General features: G+C 41.9%; 1 protein-coding gene across 1 annotated transcript in view; it reads left to right on the forward strand.

The window, feature by feature from the left end:
* The window catches only part of BAP1 (BRCA1 associated deubiquitinase 1), a 178,729-nt gene that overhangs the window by 13,866 nt on the left and 143,328 nt on the right, over positions 1–21,535 (forward strand). Inside the window, exons 3-5 of the mRNA XM_078661169.1 lie at positions 7,349–7,403; positions 8,626–8,758; positions 19,777–19,896. Coding sequence (XP_078517295.1) covers positions 7,349–7,403; positions 8,626–8,758; positions 19,777–19,896 — 308 coding nt within the window. The remainder of the gene's footprint in view (positions 1–7,348; positions 7,404–8,625; positions 8,759–19,776; positions 19,897–21,535) is intronic.

Consider the following 21,535-nt stretch of genomic DNA (forward strand, 5'->3'; position numbering starts at 1 on the left):
TATTTAGAGAATTTGGTGTGCATGTGGGAAGATCTACATCAAAACATAACAATATATATATATCCCCACATTATGGCACAATGGAAATAAAATTAAAAAGTGAACAGTTGAAAGAAATCGGAGGAGAGAAACAAGTAAGATAACACACGTATGTCTATTCCTATGATACTAATCTGTTATAATTTAAGCAAGATGCATGATGTTTCAGAATAGTAATAATCCGTTTTATTTCAATATTGAACAGATTTAGTACACAATACATACAATACACACACAATTAAAATCAATTGCCAAAAATTTGAAGTTAGAAATAAAACCACAATTTCCCACATACCACCATACCAATTCTGTAATCATTTTTCAAACCTTGATCCATCTCTTTCTCAATAGATCATCCATTATATACATCCCATCAGTTAATTCATTTTATGCAACAGCATCCTTTCATGGTGTCCGAGGCTAAATTCTAATTCTTTTTCTGTTTGTCCCGGATTAGATTTGAACAAACGGTATTTGATTCTCAATGGGATTCTACGTGATTAATGTATCAATAATTCATAGTTATACTATGGCTTGCATTCTTGTCGATTTTATTTCCGAGAACAGTTCCTTATCACACATTAATTTTTTCTTTTTTTTGTACATCACAACAAATCACGTTATTTCACATGTTTTAGAAACACAATTGACATACTTTCATTCTTTAGGGACGTCCCACAATTCATGTACCATAGTGTGTTGCCAATGCCTAAGGACCAAAAAAGAGTAAAAAAATTGAAAAAAACACCTATTTCTTTACTTTTGCTATAATCGCGGCACCCGCGATTCACTTTCAATGTTAAAAATTAAAGCGCGGGTGCCACGATTATAGCAGAAGTAAAGAAATAGATGGTTTTGTCTCTTTCTTTACTTTTACTATAATCGCGGCACCACGCTTTATTTTTAACATTAAAAGTGAAGCGCTGGTGCCGCGATTATAGTAAAAGTAAAGAAATAGATGTTTTTGTCTATTTCTTTACTTTTGCTATAATCGTGGTACTCGCGCTTCACTTTTAATGTTAAAAAGTAAATCGCGGGTGCCGCGATTATAGCAAAAGTAAAGAAATAGATGTTTTTTCCTATTTGTTTATCTATTTTATTCTATCTTTTTTTTCCACATGCCAGATTTTTTTTATTGTCGGTAAATAAATGCAATTCCCCAACTAAAAGTGTGCACATTTTTTGTACAATTACCTAAATAGTAGTATTTTGTCAGTAAATGCACAAATTTGGTTCCCGGATACCAGCTTGTCATTTTGTCCGAAAGCTCATATGGTCTATGTAGATAGAAGCTCGATCATTGTCATATTTCGTAAGCACATGCCAAGGACGCGCATCATCTACTAGTGGTAGCTACTAAAATCCAGTAGACTCCCCTTTAGGGTATCATACTTGTCAGAAATTGTGGATGTACGTCAAATGCAAGACATGGCCACCATTATGCCTTAGATATCATTCATTGTGATAAAGATGTTGAAAATATACCTGAAAGGGCCACCTTACAGTATCCTGTATTGAATTCCGGTAAAATTCCCCAAAAGATTTCCTTATGACGAAGCCTCCATAATGCGTACATGGCCCTTATGCCTAAAGGGCATCCTTCAGTAATGGCCACTATTATGTTTAAGATTTCTACAGTATGGCAAGGAGTGCCATTCTGACTCATTAAATGCCCAAAATGTGCCAAGGAAAGATGCTGTATTCCAGGGCCAACACACTGCAGTGAAAGGACGCATCAATCTGTACCATTGTCAATGGCTCCGCAAATTCCATTTCCCTGTATCCTGCACTCAGCATTGGGTATTGTTGAATTTCTTGAAGGCAGATTGTGTTCCTCCATCACTTGTGCTCTTTTTGTGGTCCCACTGCACAACACATAGTCATTATGTTGAAATGATGATGTCTTTTCAGATATCATCAGAGATGTCATGAGCAGCTCATGCAGAGCAGTTTGTGCAGTATACCATCACTTGGGAATTTCAATGGTTTTTAGTTTTTCTACCCTAACCACAAAGTCAACTTAACTAGCTCCTTTTTCGAGTATAAGAAATATTTAACAGCCGCCTTATACCTCTTCAGAGGCTTTATCAAGCAGGTAGAAAACGTGCTGAGTATTTCAAAAGCTGGGGAGCTGTGCAGAATGGACTTTGTCTTCGGATTCAGATTCTGGCCGGTTTGGCAGATTGGACATTCCTTAGGAGAGCATTATATTCGAATAGGTCTCGCTTTTGGGACCTTATAAGTATTTAGTTATGCAGCACAATATGTTAGGTGCAACATCAACAACTGTTGCATGGCTAAAGACTTATAAGGTACAAGGTTTAGCCCTGCAACAGTTGATGTTGTTACACCAAGGATATTGTGCTGCAAAACTAAATACTTATAAGGTCCCAAAAGCGAGGCCTATTGGCTATGCCAATGCTTGTTTCACATGTGTGAACTGCTCAGTGTCTCATCTGGGACAGAATAGAACCACCAAATTCCGATGGAACACAGAAACAAATTACATAGTAAGATAATTTTTTAATTGTAACACAACTTTCACTATTCGCATCATTTGGTGTGAATGTGGGAAGATCTACATCGACAGGAGCATGTCGGGCAATCGAACATCGGAATGAAAGAGATCCGATGGCAATGCACATACCACAGGACCAATCAACCAGTACACAAATCTGGTTCCATTGAGTAGAGCAAGTCACTTTTAATGAAATGGGAGGAAATCAGGAACACATTTTAAGACAGATGGAAGCTAAATGGATATGCCGGCTAAGAACAGTCACTCTGGGTTTGAATACTAATCATGAATTCCATCATTTCTTATAAACCAACCTGTCCATATTTAATGTTCACTATGAGAGTTTGGACGAATATCTTAAGGCCGGACCTCCCCTATTTTTAAAATTATATGAGGAAAAACATACATAAGGAGCTATTGTTGCGCCGATTTTTATCCTCATTATGTGCCCGATGTTTATAGAAGCACCTACATTTAGGGAATAGGGGCTCATTATGTGAATTTTCCGGGCACAATATATATGCATCTTTGTTGTGAATTCTAAATCGAATTTTTTTCTAGCCCACTCTGATGAATGTATTGTTTATATGATCATATCACTTTCATAGATTTTGATGTAGTTTCACATTTGACATAACAATTACCATATTGGTAATTGACATATAAAAAGGACAGGTCCTCCCACCACATTAACCAACATGGCGGCTATTAATATGATCTTATTCCTATATAGGTATCAGGTCAATATTGCATAAGGTGCTGGAATTAAATGAATACGGAATCCATGCGGGCATATTTAGAATAGTCCAATAATCATGATTACTTCACACTGCTCGCCAGTATTTTCACAAAAAGGGATTCTGTAATATAAGCATCCTGGCTAGATATAAGGGCCAAGCGACATAACTCTTTGAGAATAGTGACTAATAATACAATACAACCCATGGTGGGACGTTCATAGGTGCTTAAATAAACAATGTTTTGAACATCAATGTCCTCTAAGCGTGGGCTGTTTACTGTGACCATGTTGGTAGATAGCATTATAAATCACTTGGAACAACTAAACATAAACATGAGATTGAACATCTGTGATATTTGAGTGTGTTTCTTCAAGATCTTCATTTTCAGCTCACAAGCAAGGAGATTATCTCAACTTTCTTGGCTTTTAATATAGCTGAAATGTGCTGGCGCAATCCTCTAGACTAAAAAATAATATATGCGATTGTTTCACACATCACATTATGGCGTCCATTGATGTATTATGTGACGTCTCTTCTGTGCAAGATGGCGACCATAGACCAGGTTTAATTTTTCCATAACGTATGGGCCATTGTGACTTAATGGTTATCATTAGTAATATTCATGAGCGCTTTTTTATACTCACGAATATTAGCTCGCAAGTAAGGGGACAATCATTGTTTCTATTGATTTTAACACAAACTGGAACGTGCTGGCACAATCACACATTAATGATGGTGGCCCAGTGGTGCGAGGACTCTCCTCTTTACGTAACACAAATGCACATGTGACTGACTGTGTTTTAAATGCAGATGGGATCTGAGCGTGATTCTTTGAATAGTTCAGGTTATATATTTTGCTGCTTAGTATGTGAACTATAAGAATATGGCAGAGGGAGATCCTTACATGCATAACTATATGCTGGGAAATTAACTGGCTACTTAGCAGAATTATTGGCAGACCCCTTATTTAAAAGTCATAATGTTGGTTCTACAGAATATTTGTAGTAATGGTGATTGTATCAAGTTTCCGTTTTTCTCTTAACAAACCTTATGAAGCGCATGACTATATGATGAGCGATGGATTTCATAATTCACAATACCTCTTTAATATTAACAATTTTGTTTTCCTAACATATGTGGCAAAAATGGGGTTCATACCGGTTATAATTCATGCTGCGTCTTTGTGGTGGCCAAAATAAAGGAATTACGCGGTACCTCTTGCTAGGTAACCGCATTGTGGGCAGGACTCTAGATAACATGATAGCTACTTGGGGAATGATCTGGTTGGACCGGGAATATTGCTCTCCGATTTAAACTTCTGTTGGTAGCCACAAACACGTATATGATGACTTTATTTTTGATGGCGGAGTTGCCATACCCACTTGCAGCCATGTGGGAGGGGCTCTAACCATCATCATACCCACATATAAGCAAGGTGGGCGTGCCTTGTAGCATTTATCTTATATGCTCTGATATGTCATGAAGGGCGGTACGATAGTCCGGTAATAAGGGCTTCGTATGAGGAACTTACATAAGCAGCCATGAGGGTGTGGCTTGTGAAATTTTTCCTCATATATGGTAATTATCGCGCGCAGGACAAATTATTGTTCCGGTCATAATTGACGTGGAGAAACTAACTAGACCAATTGAATTTTTGAAACACACTGACCTTTTGGGCATTGGATTGGGAGTGAGAAGCGCATAGAAAGATGTGTACTGTGGGGCATCATTGGATGGTAGTTTATGTGCGATTTCATTTGGAGAGTTTCTTCGGAACCTTCAAATAGAATGTTAATCTATCTTTGAAGTATAATGGCAACTATTGGAACTATGATATGTACTGGAGTGAGGGCAAATTAGTAATATAATTGTACTATTTTATCCACAACCTTAAAAGATCATAATGCTGACATAGTCCTGGAAACACGCATTTTGAGACATTCATTTCTACCCAGACGAGAGAGTTTATGACAAAGCCATATGAGGTACATTACTTAATATTTGATTTGAAGAATCACAGATGTTATTTTAGATGATACCAGAACAGTTTAATTAACAGTCCTATAATAATTTTTTAGACCTTATTAACTGAGCGACAACAATTATTCGGTGTATGGCAAATAAACATGTATGTCTTGGATTGATAGCACTTCCTAATTGGACACAGTTTTTGGGAAACAAATAAACAAACAAGGCGTCTATGGTCCTTAGGCATTTGCAACACACTGTGGTACTTAAATTGTGGGATGTCTATAAACCGTGAAAGTATGTCAGTTGTTATTTTAAAACACTGTGAAAAAACGTGATTTGTTGTGATGTATAAAAAAATTAAAAATAAATGTGTGATAATGAAATGTTCTAAAAAATAAATCAAGAATGCAAGCCATAGTATAACTATGAATTATATATGTTTTCCAGGGTATATCCTTTTTATATTGATTAAATTAAGTGTCTAAATCATGTTGAATCCCCCCGAGAATCAAATACCGTTTGTTTGAATCTAATGTCTAAATCATGTAGAATCCCCCTGAGAATCCAGTACCGCTTGTTCAAATCTGATCCAGGACAATCAGAAAAAGAATGAAAAAATGAGCCTTGGGCACTATGATCGGATGTTGTTGCATAAAAAAGAATTAACAGGTGGAGGTATATAATGGATGATTTATTCAGAAAGAGCTTGATCAAGGTTTGAAAAATGATTATAAAATTGATTAAGCAAGAAGTAACATACATAAAGGTAGTATGTGTGAAACTGTGGTTTTCTTTGTAACTTACTGTTTTTGGTAATTGATTTTAATTGTGTGTCATCTGTATTTTGTAGCCCTGAAGAAGTCTCTCTTAAAGAGACGAAGCGCGTTGACTACATTGAGAAAGTAAATGAATAAAGTAATTCATTTGAAAAAGAAATACCCGTGAATGAATTCTGTGCTTTCCATGATTCAATCAGTATACATTATATGTTTATAAATGGAAAATTGTGTGTGCTGATCAATTTTAAGCAATAGTATTATGGAGTAGTACTCCTGTGAGGAATATTAGGAGGTTGTCCTTCTAGATCTTGGGCACCACATAAGCCTGACCAAATTCACTATATGTGACTGTAGCGATATCTTTTGCCTCAGTCTCACTATTTGTAAATTAAATATAAAATAGTGTCTCCCAAAGTTGGTCGGAATACAAATCGTTAAAACCAAAAGATGTCGTAAAGGACAATATATAATATATTCATAGAATCAGGAGGCGTAGGTATGGTACTACAAATCAGAGGACCACTTTTGTGTTCACTATTGATTAGACAAATTCAAATACCCATGGATAGATATCCTAATGGGGTTCTATGACTGAGGTAAATTAATCCTTCTTGGATAAAAAATAATGATTTCAATCATCTAAAGTAGCTCTAGATGCAGTAAACCGAGGGTCTGTAAAACCTCCACTAGGATTGCCTGGTGGCGCTCATGACAACTTCTTACCTTCCTGCTCCGTGCCATTTGGACCCCGATACGTGTTCACTTGGCAAGCCCTTTGATGACAAACATATGTCCTGTAAAGTTGGTTGACGAGTTGAGATAATCTTTCTGTGAAGATGACTGTGGTGATTGGACTCTTTGCTGGTGTAGAGTTTGTCTTTGGAATTCGGTTGATCTGTCTTCAAACAATTCGAAAATGTAATGAAATCAGAATGTATCCACTCACTTAGTCTTGTGTACTGCAGTGATGTTTATGGAACCTTTTCTGTTGATAATCAATGGACCTTTTAGGGTCTTTGTAATTATATTTTTATCTAGTCTGATCTACATTTCAGCTATTATGAAGACCAGGTTTACAAAACTGCCTCTTTATTTTGTAGGGTCAATTATATACATCCTGTAACATGTTTAATGTTTACCACTGTGATGCTATATGTGTGTCTTGATGCTCTAAAAATGTTTCTCCTTTGGCTCACTACCCATAGACACTTGAGCAATGGTCTTGACTCCTGTGTAGGCTGCTGCAATGCTTCCTACTCTACCGTTGCTCATTGTATTAAGACTGGATTTTTTTTCTTCAGGGGTGAAAGGGGTACAAGTGGAAGAGATTTATGATCTTCAGAGCAAATGTCAGGGGTAAGCTAACCTTTTTCACTCCCAGGCCATTTACTGAGAGACGAGGATTCAAATGTATTCCTGTTGACTATTATGGGATGGTATGCTGATTTTAAAATAGTCTTATTTGGACACAGAATCACTGCAAATTGGGTTCAGTTTCAGACCATATTCTGTGTCTTTTATTAAGTCTAATAATTTGCGTAAATTGTACCTCTTCATTACATCTCTGATAGTGGTATGGTGCAAGAATATTGTTGGGTAAATATTGTCGAAAAAACATATTGTTTACAAAAATATAGTCCATTGGTGATAATAATGCAAAACATCTTCTCCCAGCAGAGTGATATTTTCCTGAGCAATATTTAGGCCATAATATTTATGTTGCATAATATTTTTGTTAGTGATATACTGGCATGCACCCCTTATTTTCAAAATGCAATTCTGTGCTACATTTTATATCTTGCGTTTAGCTGTTTGGAAGCATTAGGATTCTTAATCTTTTGTTGAGAATTGTTTTAGTATTCCAGTTCATATAACCCCTGCCGACTGTTCAAGTCGGCAGTTCAAGGAATAACTGTCCTCCTTGCAGGATTATGTTTGAAGGGTTAAGCTATTATAAACCTAGGCTTTGAGGATGTTTAGAGCAAAACCTTTCATTAGTGTAAAGTACATTTGAGCCTCTGTGCCTAGTAATGTCCTCTGCTTCAACAGCATCACCCGCATTGGGGCCATACTTGAATTCACAACTTAAAGATAGGGTCTGGCAACTAAGTTGCTAACCTTAGAGCCAGGAGACAATGGTTTGTAGTCTACATTACAACACATGACAAATAAATCAAGTTATGTATTTATAATTGTGATCTCCTGGCGCCTTAAATTGTACGTAGGTAAATATCAGTTGATAGTCTATGCTATTTGAACGTTCCCTCCCTCCTCACCATTTTATTCTGGTTTCTGCATTCTGGGCTGTACAGTCCCACACAGTATGCTTTTCTATATACACGACCTGTGTTTGAGATGCCTCTGCTGCAATTAAAGTTTTGTTTCTGTCAAGTACTGGCCTAATGTTTTACAGCAAGGTCTACTCTATATGAAATACCGAAAGTAATATAAAATGTTTTCTGTTAGCCATTTACCCAGAAATATTCACAGATGTACTTTAGCCTTTTAGTTTATTTTCACAGGATTTTGTCCTCCTGGTTAGCACTTACTTTTTTTTTTTTCTTTTTTTTTTACGCAGTCCAGTGTATGGTTTCATCTTCCTGTTCAAATGGATCGAGGAACGACGTTCCCGCCGGAAAGTATCCACACTTGTGGACGAGACATCTGTGATGGATGATGAGATTGTCAATAACATGTTCTTTGCTCACCAGGTATGCTGAATGGGGAAAAGATCTTCGAAGTTTGTGGACTGACCACGCAGTATTTCACAAGTCTCAAGTTGTGTTTGTTGTAAGAGCTTTGGCTGCCCAATGCGATTAGTTCTATTTTAGATCTCCATTTACGGAAATAACAAAAATATCTGTTTTTATTCAGAAGTCCATGAGATGTGCCGTCTTATGTTTTTGTTTCCTCTAGCTTTGATGCTTTCCTGTAGGCTTTTCTATGGTTTCTTAATGCACTATGGGGGCCCATTATTGCGGTAAACGGTACCGCCCGCCTAAAGGGCGGGGGTCCCGATGTGGGCATTAGGATGCGCCCGCCACAGTGGCGGGCGCATCATGCTTTAATAACATTGCGGCGGGCGGTATTCACACCAGCACCCGCCGCAATGCTATTAATGCTTGTGATGCATTTGCATAATCAAAGCGCAGGCACTGCGCGGTGCCTGCCGCTTTGATTATGCAAATGCAAATGCAGGGGGGTACCACAGGTACCCCCCCGTGTGCACCCCCCTACTGTCCTTCACTCTGGGGGCCCGCAGGGGGCCCCCAGAGTGAAGTCCCCCCTAATATGGCGGGGGGGAAACTAGAGATGATGGCGGGCGGATTGCGCCCGCCAGGCTGGCGGTGGCCACCGCCAGCCTGGCAGGGGCAATCCGCCCGCCATCATAATGGGCCCCTAGGTATTTTGCTAGCTGTCTTTAGGGGACTTTTATTCTGTGGCTTGGCTTTCTTTTTCTGAAAGCTGTATCTTGCGCTCTCATCTCTGGCATTAGTTTTGTTCAGTGTTTGCTATGAATGAAAGTGTCTCAAGACTCCGTAGCAATGATTCTCATGCTCCTGCAAAACACTTTTCAGCTACCCAGTCTTGCTTGATGGTTTCTCTGTTTTATGTTTTAAGTGATTAATTAACTAGCCCAAGAATTAACAATAACAGTACTTTTATTAAAATGGTTGAACTTCAACAGCAATTATAACAACAATGAATTGCCTCGACAAGGGCTTCTAAGCTAGTTCACAAGTATACACTAACAAGCCATGTTCAGCCTCCCAGAATTACATGTCGACTGCTCCACTTTCAACCATTAGCAGTATAAGTTGCAATCCATTCAAAGATCTTACTCGATTAAAGCAGGGTGGAAACACATGACAAACGAGTGTTCCAATTTCTTTTCCAGAAACCACATTTTCAACTGATACACTTGAAACTGTGAAAGTCACTGTCCAATATTTTCATGCACATGTTTTTCACTATGAAACCACTGTGGTCAAGATTTGGGATAGCTATTTGGTTGAATCTTCCCTGTTTTTTTTGTTGTTTTTTTTGTTTCAGAGAGCCAACTTTAAAGATAGATCGGTCAGTGGGTTTTGAAGGAGTTCCAATCTTGACAGATTCTGGGAAATGGGGTGGGGATTTAATAAGGTCTAACGGAGACATTGAAGGGAAACACTATATACTTGTCAGTTTGAGAACTCACTGGGGCTACAAATCTGGAAATTAGACCGGTCCGATGAAGTACCCTGCCACAACCTTCGAGTGTTGGTCACAATAGGCACACTTACACCCTCCTGGTAGGGGGAGGCACATCCTTGGTGAAGGAAGGAAGGATGTCTTGCAAGGAAGTATCCATGTGCCTGTGCTTGGTGGGTAAGCTCTCCTAGAAGCCTGTTGTTACAGATTCACTCTAGAAGAGTTGAGTCACAGCTCCTGAAACAATGTACCTATTTCAGAGCTCCACATACAAGAAGCCTAAAGTGTGAAGTGGACACAACTCTAATTGGGCAGTGGGATCACCTCTTTAGTATTCCCCAACAGTCCTTACCAGCTGTCGGTGTAATTCAAATTTGCCATATGTTATATTCAGGTGACCCTCTTCCTCCTTCCGCAATAATAGACTCACTAGCATACACTGTTGGCAAGATTCGCTGTGAAATACCATGCTCTGGAAATGGACTGATGTTTTCCCTACCACTGGAGTTAACAACACCACAGGTCCTGCTAATTCAGGGGTGATGGTCAACCGCCTCAATATGAGTTGGACCCTGATGATCCACTGAGCAGTGACGAATTGGCAGGGAAATTAGTTACTGGGGGTTTGATGTGCTTGGCAATCAGTCACTTTGCCTTGGAAATCCTGGGTGGAAGGTATACAGAACAATGTTATTCCTGCAGATCATATAATTTTGATAGGAATTAAGTGGATATTTGTAATGAGGACCTATGTGCCCTTCCCATGGCTCCCTGTGAAAGAAGGTTCATCCTGCTAGTGGCGACCCCTTTCCCACTTTTTTCCTAAAATAATAATTGGGAGCGAATACATCAATACGTAGGCCCATTACTTCACAAACATACAGAGATATTGCACGTCCAAAAGTGAATCGAAAGCAGACCTTCAAGAGAGCTGTATTGTCTGTGAGTGCAATTTTTTTTTAAACTGATTGTCCCAATGCCAAATATGATGTTACAACGCAAATGGGGAGTGCTTCAATAAGTAGACTCTCAAATTGATTCAGTGTCCTTTAGAAAAAGGAAAAATAAATACTTTTTTTTATATTTATTTGCATTTTCACAAAATATGGTACTCACAAGATAGCACATATATGCCTAGTGTTCATAGCATCTTTGCTTTCATAAACTTAACAGTTACCATATGACTGTCCTAAAGTTTTGTTATCATTAAAAAGAAACAGTGATATGCATTTTATAACTATAATAGCAGGCTCCGCCTTGCAAACCTCTCAAGCTTGTAGCTTCCCACAATTCAAAATACATTTGTCACAGCATAACATGCCAATAATTTGTTTATACAATTGGGTGGCTTGTATTGATCTTTGCAAGTGAGACTGTATCTGTATCATCTGATTTGTGCATTTGTACCCATTCCAACATAGGGCTCCAAATGTCTTTGGGTCTAGATGCTGTGGGCATGAGTTCTTAAAATGAGAGCTGAGTTTGACTATATGCAACCTCACATAGCCATTCCTGTACTGAGTGGGCATACGTTTTCCTCCAGTGAATGGCTACTCTGTGTTTAGCAAGTAACAAAAGCATGGCATGTAATTTCCGAAGGTTTCCAGGAGTGTTAGCCCTTATTCGGTAGTACAAGAACAACCCGGAGAATGTGAATGCCGTGTCTTGTTCTGCGTCAGGGGTGGTCTGAATGTGCCCTCTGGATAGAGGTCTGCAAATGTATTCATCCCCAACGTGGCGGCCAACTTTACATTTCATGTAACCTCCAGTGGCGGCATATGGGGTTCTGCGCCAGCAAGATCGAAGGGGCATATAGAACCTCCAAACCTGCTCTTTTGCGCAGCCCTTCCCAACTCCACCTTAGCTTCTCAACCGGTTCGCTTTCATCCCGAAGATGTTTGTATGGCTGAAACAGCGCAACCTGAACTTGAATTGGAGCTGTTCTGTCTGTCTCAACCGCCATGTGTTTCTTAAAGTGTGTGGGATGATCCAGTGATGTAGTAATTGGGCTTGTGCACAATATGCATAGAGCGGGATATCTAGTGCACCCAATCTGCCCTGAGCCACAGGGAGAGTCAAGAGTTCCTATGATACCCTGGCTTGTTTTCCTCCCCACACTATGGGATATCGTCAATGAACACATATCGGCCTATTACGATCACGGGCGAATCGCCACCGCTGGGCCGGCTGTGGTGATCCAACCGCCAAATGTCGCTGTGACACCCCCCTCCACATTAGTATGGCGAGGGGCACTGCAGCGGACAGAAAGACCGTCTGCCGCTTTTCCGCCGGTCGGATTGCCGGACAGGCGGAAAAGGCAGATAATATGGTGGTGGTGCCTTGCAGGCAACGCCATCCATATTATGATTAGGGCTCCCGGTTTTCCTTTTAAACAGATTTTTACATATAAAAACAGATGGAAATCTATATTTCCTTTGTCTGTATTTATATGTAAAAACAGCAAAATACTAGCAAATTATGCCGCGTGCAACCAGAAAGGATTGTGTATTTCCCCTGTTTATGTGCCCTCAGGGGACAGATAAATGACGGCTTCACAGTGTCCCTACAAATAGAAGAGAGATAAAAGTCCCCGAGAAAGCTTCTTTTGACAAAGTCTGTCCCGCTGCAGCCTTTAGCTCCTCTCCCCTCGGGTTCGAACTGGCAGCACCAGAGTCCGAAATCGAATCCTCTGTCCTCCTTCATGTGGGCGGGGGGTCTTGTGGTTTTCTTTTGACTTTGGGAAGGTTGTTTAACAAGCAAATGGTCTTTTAAAGACCTGTGAAATACTCTGGTGCGGCTGTGTGTGTGCCCGGGAAGCTGTCTCTGCCCGGGCTGCCACACACCAATGAAATCCGCCGTACCCCCCCATTCTCCAACTAATCTCTGTGATTGAAGGATAATCCTGCACTTGTGCACCCACACGGCTTCAGAAGATGCCTGCTGCATGCCCTTCCCGGGTTCCCGGCTGCTATTTATTTATGTAATGGAATTTTATACAGTGTGAACTTTACCCGAAGGTGTCAGAGCACGTTACAAATGGACCATTTCCCAACGTGCTATTTATTGATTCCTACAAAAAAATCAGGGTGTAACACAGGCCCTCACAGCCCCCGTGGGGTGGAGGGGCCTCCAAGCTCCAGGGGCCCCCCTCCGCACCGGACTTCGGCCGAGTGCGCTCACTGCTGCATGCGTGTGAGTGTGTAGCATCTTTGACTGCTTGGGAGTTGTACTCCCTGTATGTGTTCTCTGCTGTCTCCGGATGGTGGGAAGCACATCTGTTTGTTGGGGAGTTGTAGTCACTGAATGTGCCTTCTGCTGCCTGGGTTGGTGGGAAGCACACCCCTCTGCTGGTTACGTGCACTCGCTGAATGCGCTCTCTGCTGCATGCGGGTGAGTGAGTAGCATCTATGGCTGCTAAGGAGTTGTACTCACTGTATGTGTTCTCTGCTGTCTCCGGCTGGTGGGAAGCACATCTGTCTGTTGAGGAGTTGTAATCACTGAATGTGTCTTTTGCTGTCTGGAAAGGGATGGGAAGCACACCTTTCTGCTAGGGTTGTACTCACTGAAAGTACTCTCTGCAGCCTGCTGTAGGCGAGTTTAGGCAGTCACTGACCGCATTCTGCCGTGGTCACTGAAAGTGCTCCAGATGAGCTGAGGTAGACACTGGTAGTGGTGGCCTTTGGCCAGTGAATGTACTTGCTGTCGCCTGCTCCCGAAGAGCTTGTGTAATCATTGACAGCATTGTTACTTGGTCAGTGAGATTGCTCTATATAAGCTCAGGTGGGCATTGGATACTGAATGTGCTCTCTATGGTCTACTCTAGACAAGCTTCAGTAGACACTGAGGGTTTTAGGTCTTGTTCACTGAAAGTGCTCTTACTTCCTGCTCTAAGTGAGTTCAGATGGACACTGGTATTGGTCACTGAATGTGCTCCCTGTTTCCTGCTGTAGAAAAGCTTAGGAAAGCACTAACATTGTTGTGCCTTGGTCACTGAAAAAGTTCTAGATATCCTCAGATGGACACTGGAGGTGGTGGACATTGGTCAATAAATGTACTGGCTGCTGCCTTCACCCGAAGAGCTTAGGTAACATCATTGTTCCTATGAGCTCAAGTGCACCGTGGCAGTGGCGTGTATTGGACACTGAATGTGCTCTCTGTTGTCTACTCTAGACAAGCTTCGGTCACACTGAGGGCTTTAGGTCATGTTCACTGAAAGTGCTCTTGCTACCTGCTCTAGATGAGTTCAGGTGGACACTGGCATTGGTCATTTAAATAAATGTGGAAAAATACTAGCTGTAGTGTCATCTTTTGCTTGTGGCAAAAATAGATGTGGATAAATACAGAAAAAATGCCCCAAAAATAAATATGGATAAATACAGACTGAAATGGCAAAAAAATAAAAAATACCATAAAACCGGGAGCCCTAATTATGATGCATTCGGAAATAGTCCTTTCCATGGCGATGCTGCAATGGAAAGGCATGCGGTCTTTGATATATGGGGGGCCCATTGCGGGCCCCCAGGATGTTGTGGGGTTGCACTTTTGGGGGGGGGGTGGTACCTATGGTACCCCCCTTCATTGGCATACACAAGGTGGCAGGCACTGCACGTTGCCTGTCACGTTGTGCATGCCAATGCACAACATGCATTTTGTGCATTGTGGTGGGTGCTGCTGATCGCATCACCCGCCACAATGCATAATATGCAGGATGCGACCACCAGGGTGGCGGGCGCATCCTAATTGGCAGAGCGGGACCACCGCACCTCTTGCGGTCGGTCCCGTTTACCGTTACAGTGGAGGGTAGACAATGGTCCGCTTGCCATCGTAATGGGTCCCATAGTTTTAAAGAAGGCCATCGTGAGCGGAAGGGGGAGATTTATGAATTAATTTAGAAACTTGGGAGGACAATCATGTTAGCAATAGCTATGCGCCCAGCCAGAGAGAGCGGGAGACCGGTCCAGATCTTGTTTTTGTTTTCTAGCCAAGTCACTGCCCTGCCGTAGTTTTCGTTCCAGAGTTCCTGTGTAGTTTAGCAAATCCAAATCCCTCGGTAGCGGACTGGACCGGTAGTCCATTGGAGAGGATAATCTAATGGATAGAGCAAGGTGCTAGAAGCTAGTGGAAAAAGAACTGATACAGACCAATTGATCCGAATGCCAGACTGCCACCCACATTTTAGGATCTCGCGTATTACTGGATTGAGGTTTGCCGCAGGCTTGTTGATCTAAAGGGTGATGTCATCCGCATACAGCGAGACAAATATGCCGCAAACGGTAAATCCTAGACCTCTTGTAGCATGGTGCTGTTGAAGCACAGCCGCTAGCAGTTCCATGGCGATTGTAAAAAGCAGTGGAGTTGGGGGACAGCCCTGGCTCGTGCCCCGGGTAATGGACAATGGTGGCAAAATCAGACCGTTTAACCTAAGTCTTGCAGTAGGTGAGGCATAAAGTAATTTTAACTGACATATGAAAGTTGTGCTTAATCCCAGTCTGGTAAGTATTGTGAATAAATATTTCCATTCGAGTGAATAGAAGGCCTTCGTGACATCCAGGAGGGCCGCTAATGCTGAGAGTTGAGGGTTTTAATAATGAAGTATTGTGAAGAATGTACGTAGGTTATGTCATGTAGACCTGACCGGAATAAAGCCGGATTGGTCTGGCCTGGCGATCAAGGGCAACACCGGTTGTAACCGGTTGGCTAGCAGTTTAGCCTAAATTTTGTGTCCATATTTAACAATGAGAGGGGACGATATGAATCTCTGTCTTTGGGAGATTTCCCAGGTTTTAGCAGGGACAATATCATAGTTTCTCTCATTGTGGTCGGAATAATCCCCAACTTCTGTGCCTCCTCCTATAGATGCAAGAGCTAGGGCTCCCCAGTTCTCTAATGTTTGTCTCTAGCTTGCTAAGTGTTTGTCTGATGGATCTTAGTACCCCTGCCTGCCTCAAAATGCATTTCCCCCTGATCACGGCTTTAAAAGCTTCCCGTAGCGTAGCCTGTGTCTGTAGAGAGCCAGCGTTAATGGAGAAATAGTCTGTTATGTCGCCGCTGATCTCTCTAAATAGGGTGTCTGTAAAGGCGTGTGGTGGTAGCTTCCAACAGGCAGATTTTGACGGGCCGTCTGGAATAGTCGGTGTTGGCTGGACTGGGGCATGGTCCGAAAGTGTCCTAGGTAGATGTTGTATGGTTGTGGTCAAAGCAGCTGCGTCTGGGGAGATCAGCCAGAAGTCTAGTCGAGACCATGAGTTATATTGAGCTGTGATGCAAGTTCCTTCATAAAATGTAGGATACCACTTCCTTCATATATCAGTCAACCCAGCCTCAATGATGATGTCATTTATAGCTGCACTGGATCTTTGATGCAGTTTGCTGGATCCTCCCTTCCTATCTAAGGTTTTGTCTACTACTGTGTTGAAGTCTCCCCCCGCATTGTGGTGTCATAGCCTACTGTTTGTATTTTTGCCCAGACGTCTTGGAAGAACCCAGGCTTGTCCACATTTGGACCATATATCGCTGCCAGCGTGACATACACCTTTGCCAAGTTTCCCTCCTAAGATCACGTATCTTCCTACCAGGTCGACCTGTGACCTAGTCTTCTTCCAATTCACACCACGCCTGATCAGTATGAATACCCCTCTGGCATTATTAGAATAAATAGAGAAATTAATGGCACCCCAGCATCTGTTGTGTAACTTGGTGTGTGAAGTGTTGTGCTGATGCATTTCTTGCATGAAACAAATATCAATGTTGTGCCTACCCTAATATGATTGAAAAAAGTTGAGCTTTCTGAAAGTTATTTACCCCCCTGATGTTCCATGTGAGGAACTTGTATTCTGTCATCTCAAATTGTTGTTAATTTTACCAATATTAGAGCAGTGGCTTGGTTTGAGACTTTCTCTGGGTATCTGCCATTGTGTGAGCCTGCTACACCCTGGTGTGATTTTGACCTGGCTAGATGTTGATGGCTTTGGCTATGTCGCAGTCTGCTGTTTCTACCATTTAAATGACCTGCAGCAGAGCTGTCCTGTCTAACCTTATTAACTTCTCATTTCCTCCCCCCAGCCATTCCATTCCCCCAATTAGGTTGAGAATTGTACCCAACCCCAAAATACAAGCTGTAGATCGAGTCCCGTACTTGTGCCAGGCTACTAGTACTTGGAGATCTCCCTAGGGACATGGTTTAAACATGATTTATCCCTGCACGGTGGCCGCATTTAACAGGTGAGAACGTCCTTCTAATAGATTGTTAAAGAGAAGGAGGTCGGAAACAACAACAATATTACTTTAAGATCGATTATGACGCTGGCCTCTGCAACACAGTTAAGATAAAGAATACCTGGCAGTACGACCCATAACAATCTGTCATTATCGCTGAGACCAGCTACAAGAGTGTCTATGGATGGTGATTTTGCTGCATTTATGGACTTTCCGATACGCAGATTTGGTGTCTGTGACGTGGTGGACAGACACCTCATGAATAATCTTTAATTTGGCCGGGTATAGTAGAGCATATGGTATTTGTGTATCACAAAGCAACCTTTTAACTGGCACAAATTCACGTCTGGCTGCCTGGACTGCTGGGGTAAAGTCAGGGTAGATGGAAATGTTGTTGGCCTTATGGTTGATGTTTCCTCTCACTCTGGCCAGCCTGAGGATGGCATCGCGGTCAGGATACTTCAGTATACATGCTAAAATTGGGCTCCGCGTGGATCCCACCGGGGGTTTGGGCCCCAGTGTGCGGTGGGCTCTCTGAACTATAAAGAGTGCTGATAGGTCAGGATCGAATAGTTTGTGCTTCAGGTCTTCCACGTATGTTTCCATCTTCACAATCGCTGTTGTTTCTGGTATACCCGTGATACGTAGGTTATTTCGGCGAGAGCAGGCATCTAAATCTGAATTTTTGGCCTTGATAATGTTAAGCACTCTGCCCATATTAAGCAATTATTCCTTTGTTTTGTACCTGAAATTCGTGATGCTCGGAAGCGCGGTTATCTTGTGCATCCAGGCGCTCCTCATGGGAGTCCACTTGCCTCTTAACCTGGTCCAGCCTCTTATTCAGCATGTCCAATTTATGATCAAAAGTCTTTAGGCTGGCTTTCATATCAAGTAGCAGGGCGCGGAAGTCCTGACTACCCCCCTGAACGCATTCTCTAGTGCTAGTTTCATTATCCGTGCCCACTTCATCATCTTCATGCCGGACTACCTTGCACGATATGTGCCCAAAGTTTGACGCCGCCCGCAGCCAAATGTCATGTTTTAGCAGTGCGCAGGCAGCTCCGCCGCACCAGGCAGACCCACTTCGCTGTATCAGCCGCGGGCAGAGATCTACGCCGCGTAGAACGCCTCATGCAAATCAGCAGCTACCGCAGGCCTCGCGTCCGGGCCCGCCGCTTTTCCACTTAAACCTGTGAATTTTACGGCTCAGGGGGCTTCTAGGCATGTATATATTTACCACCTTTGGTAGCCTCCACCTCTCGCCTCTTTCAGCTTGCAGTATACAGGCGACTTCAACCGCCCTTAAAGGCAGGATGTTGTTGCGGCTGGCGGAGTCCTCTCAACAAGCGGCCATTACGCTGCTCGGCAAGCCATGCCCCTCCACCTCAGTGCCATTTTTCTGGCTGCACTTATGCATGAAACTGGGATTTTGGTAAAATGAATATCTTTTGATAGTGCTGCCAATTATGTAGGCAAGATTCAATCTAGTTACCACATCTCTTGCATGACTTTCGTGGTGTAGAGCAGTTTGATGTTCCAGTACCTGTCAGGGAAACTCTGTATTCATTATGAGCTACTTGTTGTTCATTCTTATCAAGTTCCCTATTATTCTTGGTTGTTGTAATTGCTATTCTAAAGACATACTGACAGGCATATGTTAATATTGTCTACCGGTATTTTGCTGTGACTTAGTCTATTAAACCCAAAATGCATAATTCTCATCATTGTTTTGTAAACAATAAACATATTCTTCCTCTGCAAAACACTATTAATTAACAATAGCACACTTAAGTTTCACAATGGTACATTATATACATTGGTCAAAAGCGAAGCTCTGTCGTCGCACATTCTATGTGACTTGGGGGTAGGAGGGTGGAGTGCTCCAGGTATGAAACAAGTGTTAATTTATCAGATGTACAATAGTTTTGTGTTACCAGGTTTATGCAGATTGTGAAACCAATTTTTGTTCTGCAGTTGTGCTGGAGCGCATTTGTTCCTGTGGATATTGTTGTAAGTCTGTGTTCAGTTTTGGTAGGATTTTAGTTGTGAGATTCATGGAGATGCATGTGTGCTGGCTGAGAAAAATCATTTTGTTCACATTATGTAGGAAAGGGTCTTTTAGCATCAGCTACACATGGATGAACAAGGACCTTATATCTTTTCATGATGTTTGATGCGGAGAAGATGCATGGTTCCATCCTCTTCTTGGAATGGTTGATAATTAATTCTCACCCCATCTGTGTCTTTATATGATTTTGTCACTTAATTTACATGTATTTACATGTTTTGAGACATAATAAACTCATGTTTTCTCCTTTTCCAGTTAATTCCAAACTCTTGTGCTACACATGCACTTTTGAGTGTGCTTTTGAACTGTGGTGGTGTGGACCTTGGTTATACTTTGGCCCGAATGAAGGAGTTCACCAAGGGATTCAGTCCAGAGGTAAGGTCTTAATGGGTAAGGTCACTGCAAAGGTTAGATTTTTCCAAGTTACATTAAGATACACTTCCTACTACATACTATGGCTGGATGTTAAAATCTGTGTACAGGGGGGTGGGTATGATCGCTCACACGCTGTGAAGAAGCAGCATGAAGAAGTCGGTAGACTGTGTGGACAGCTGTGCATCCTGTCTGATCAGCTGTTTCTGTTGATGTCCCTCCCAGGGTTGAGAAACTGGCATGTTGTGAAAATCTGAGAGGCTCCCTATTACAGCTCCCTGCGACTTCTTCCTGTGTTGGTGCTTACAATTGGTTTGCACGTATATATCGTGCTATGATGGTGATGCCTTGTGTGACAAATCATTGCATGTCACACACAATGGTGGTTTCCTGCAACACGGAAGGACTCTCTCCTCTGAGTAGTCTTTCAGCAAGGCTTCGGAGACCATTAGTAGTTTCGTCCATGTCAAAATTCTGATCTTTAATTCACATTCAACCCAAATAGCTACCCTGCAATAACTGAATGAAACCAGTACTTCCTGTTCAGCAACAGTTTCTGGTATGCATCCTACAACAATACTCCACTTAGGAGGCATTACCTGTGATGATGTACTAGTTCATATTCATTTGAGTATTTGTTGCTCCCCCTCTCTTCAGTTTGGACAGCCAGTACACATACCCTGGAAGATGATCTGTCTTGTAATCCGATAGGGTTACAACATGTGAAGGTGGCATGCAACTTGGTTGTACTTTAGATTTATGTCGGAGGCCCAGCTCTAGTTAACAACTTGCCTGCTAAGGCTTTTCCCGTCCTGTGCTGATTGATTGATTTTCCCATTGTTCATGACAAGGTCAGCTCGTCATAAGCACAGCTCCAGTGTACTGCATGACGAGCTGACCTTGTCATTAGCATGGAAGTGATTAAGTACCTATCCAGTACCTTGTAGTAACCTTGATATTCTGAAGAACCAGCTTGGATGGTAGTTACCTACCAAGGCCTCTTCTACCCCTCATCTCTGAAGCTAGTAAGAAGTATGGGAGCACAAAGAAGCCCTGATGCTGTTCTCTTTTTGTAATACTAGTAGCTGGACTGCCCATACAGGAGAGGGGCTGCTCAGACCAAATGGTTCTGTTGACATACCTGAGTGGACAATAACAAAACAAGAGAACCTGCCCTAGGATCCATGAGGAACTTTAGCATGGCTGGTTGTGACAAAATCAGTGAAGTCAAATCTGAATCTATATTTAGGGAGGGAAAAGGTTCTGTCTACTGTATAAAACAAATAGGCTTCCTGGTGAGTTTGCGCAGATCTTTGAACCTACCCTACAGTCTGGTAGTCTGCCCTTGTGACTGTAACACAATGTTGGACACAATGTTGGACATGAAGTGTGTACTGAAGTTCTTAAACCTTTTATTTTGCCTTATGCTGTATTGACAGTTTTTGAACTTTGGTAAAACTTTATGAATTTCCTTCTCTCACCTTCAATTCGAAGGATATATCAGGGATGTTTTCTGTGGGCCGGTTATGTAGTACTCAGTACAATCATGATTCTTTTATTTCCTGAGTTATCGCTGTTGAAAGGTCAATAAATCGTGACCATAAACTAGGTTGCCTCTTTATTCTCTGTTGGTGCCAGCAAT

The sequence above is a fragment of the Lissotriton helveticus genome, chromosome 9, assembly GCF_964261635.1.
Source record: "Lissotriton helveticus chromosome 9, aLisHel1.1, whole genome shotgun sequence".
Taxonomy (NCBI): domain Eukaryota; kingdom Metazoa; phylum Chordata; class Amphibia; order Caudata; family Salamandridae; genus Lissotriton; species Lissotriton helveticus.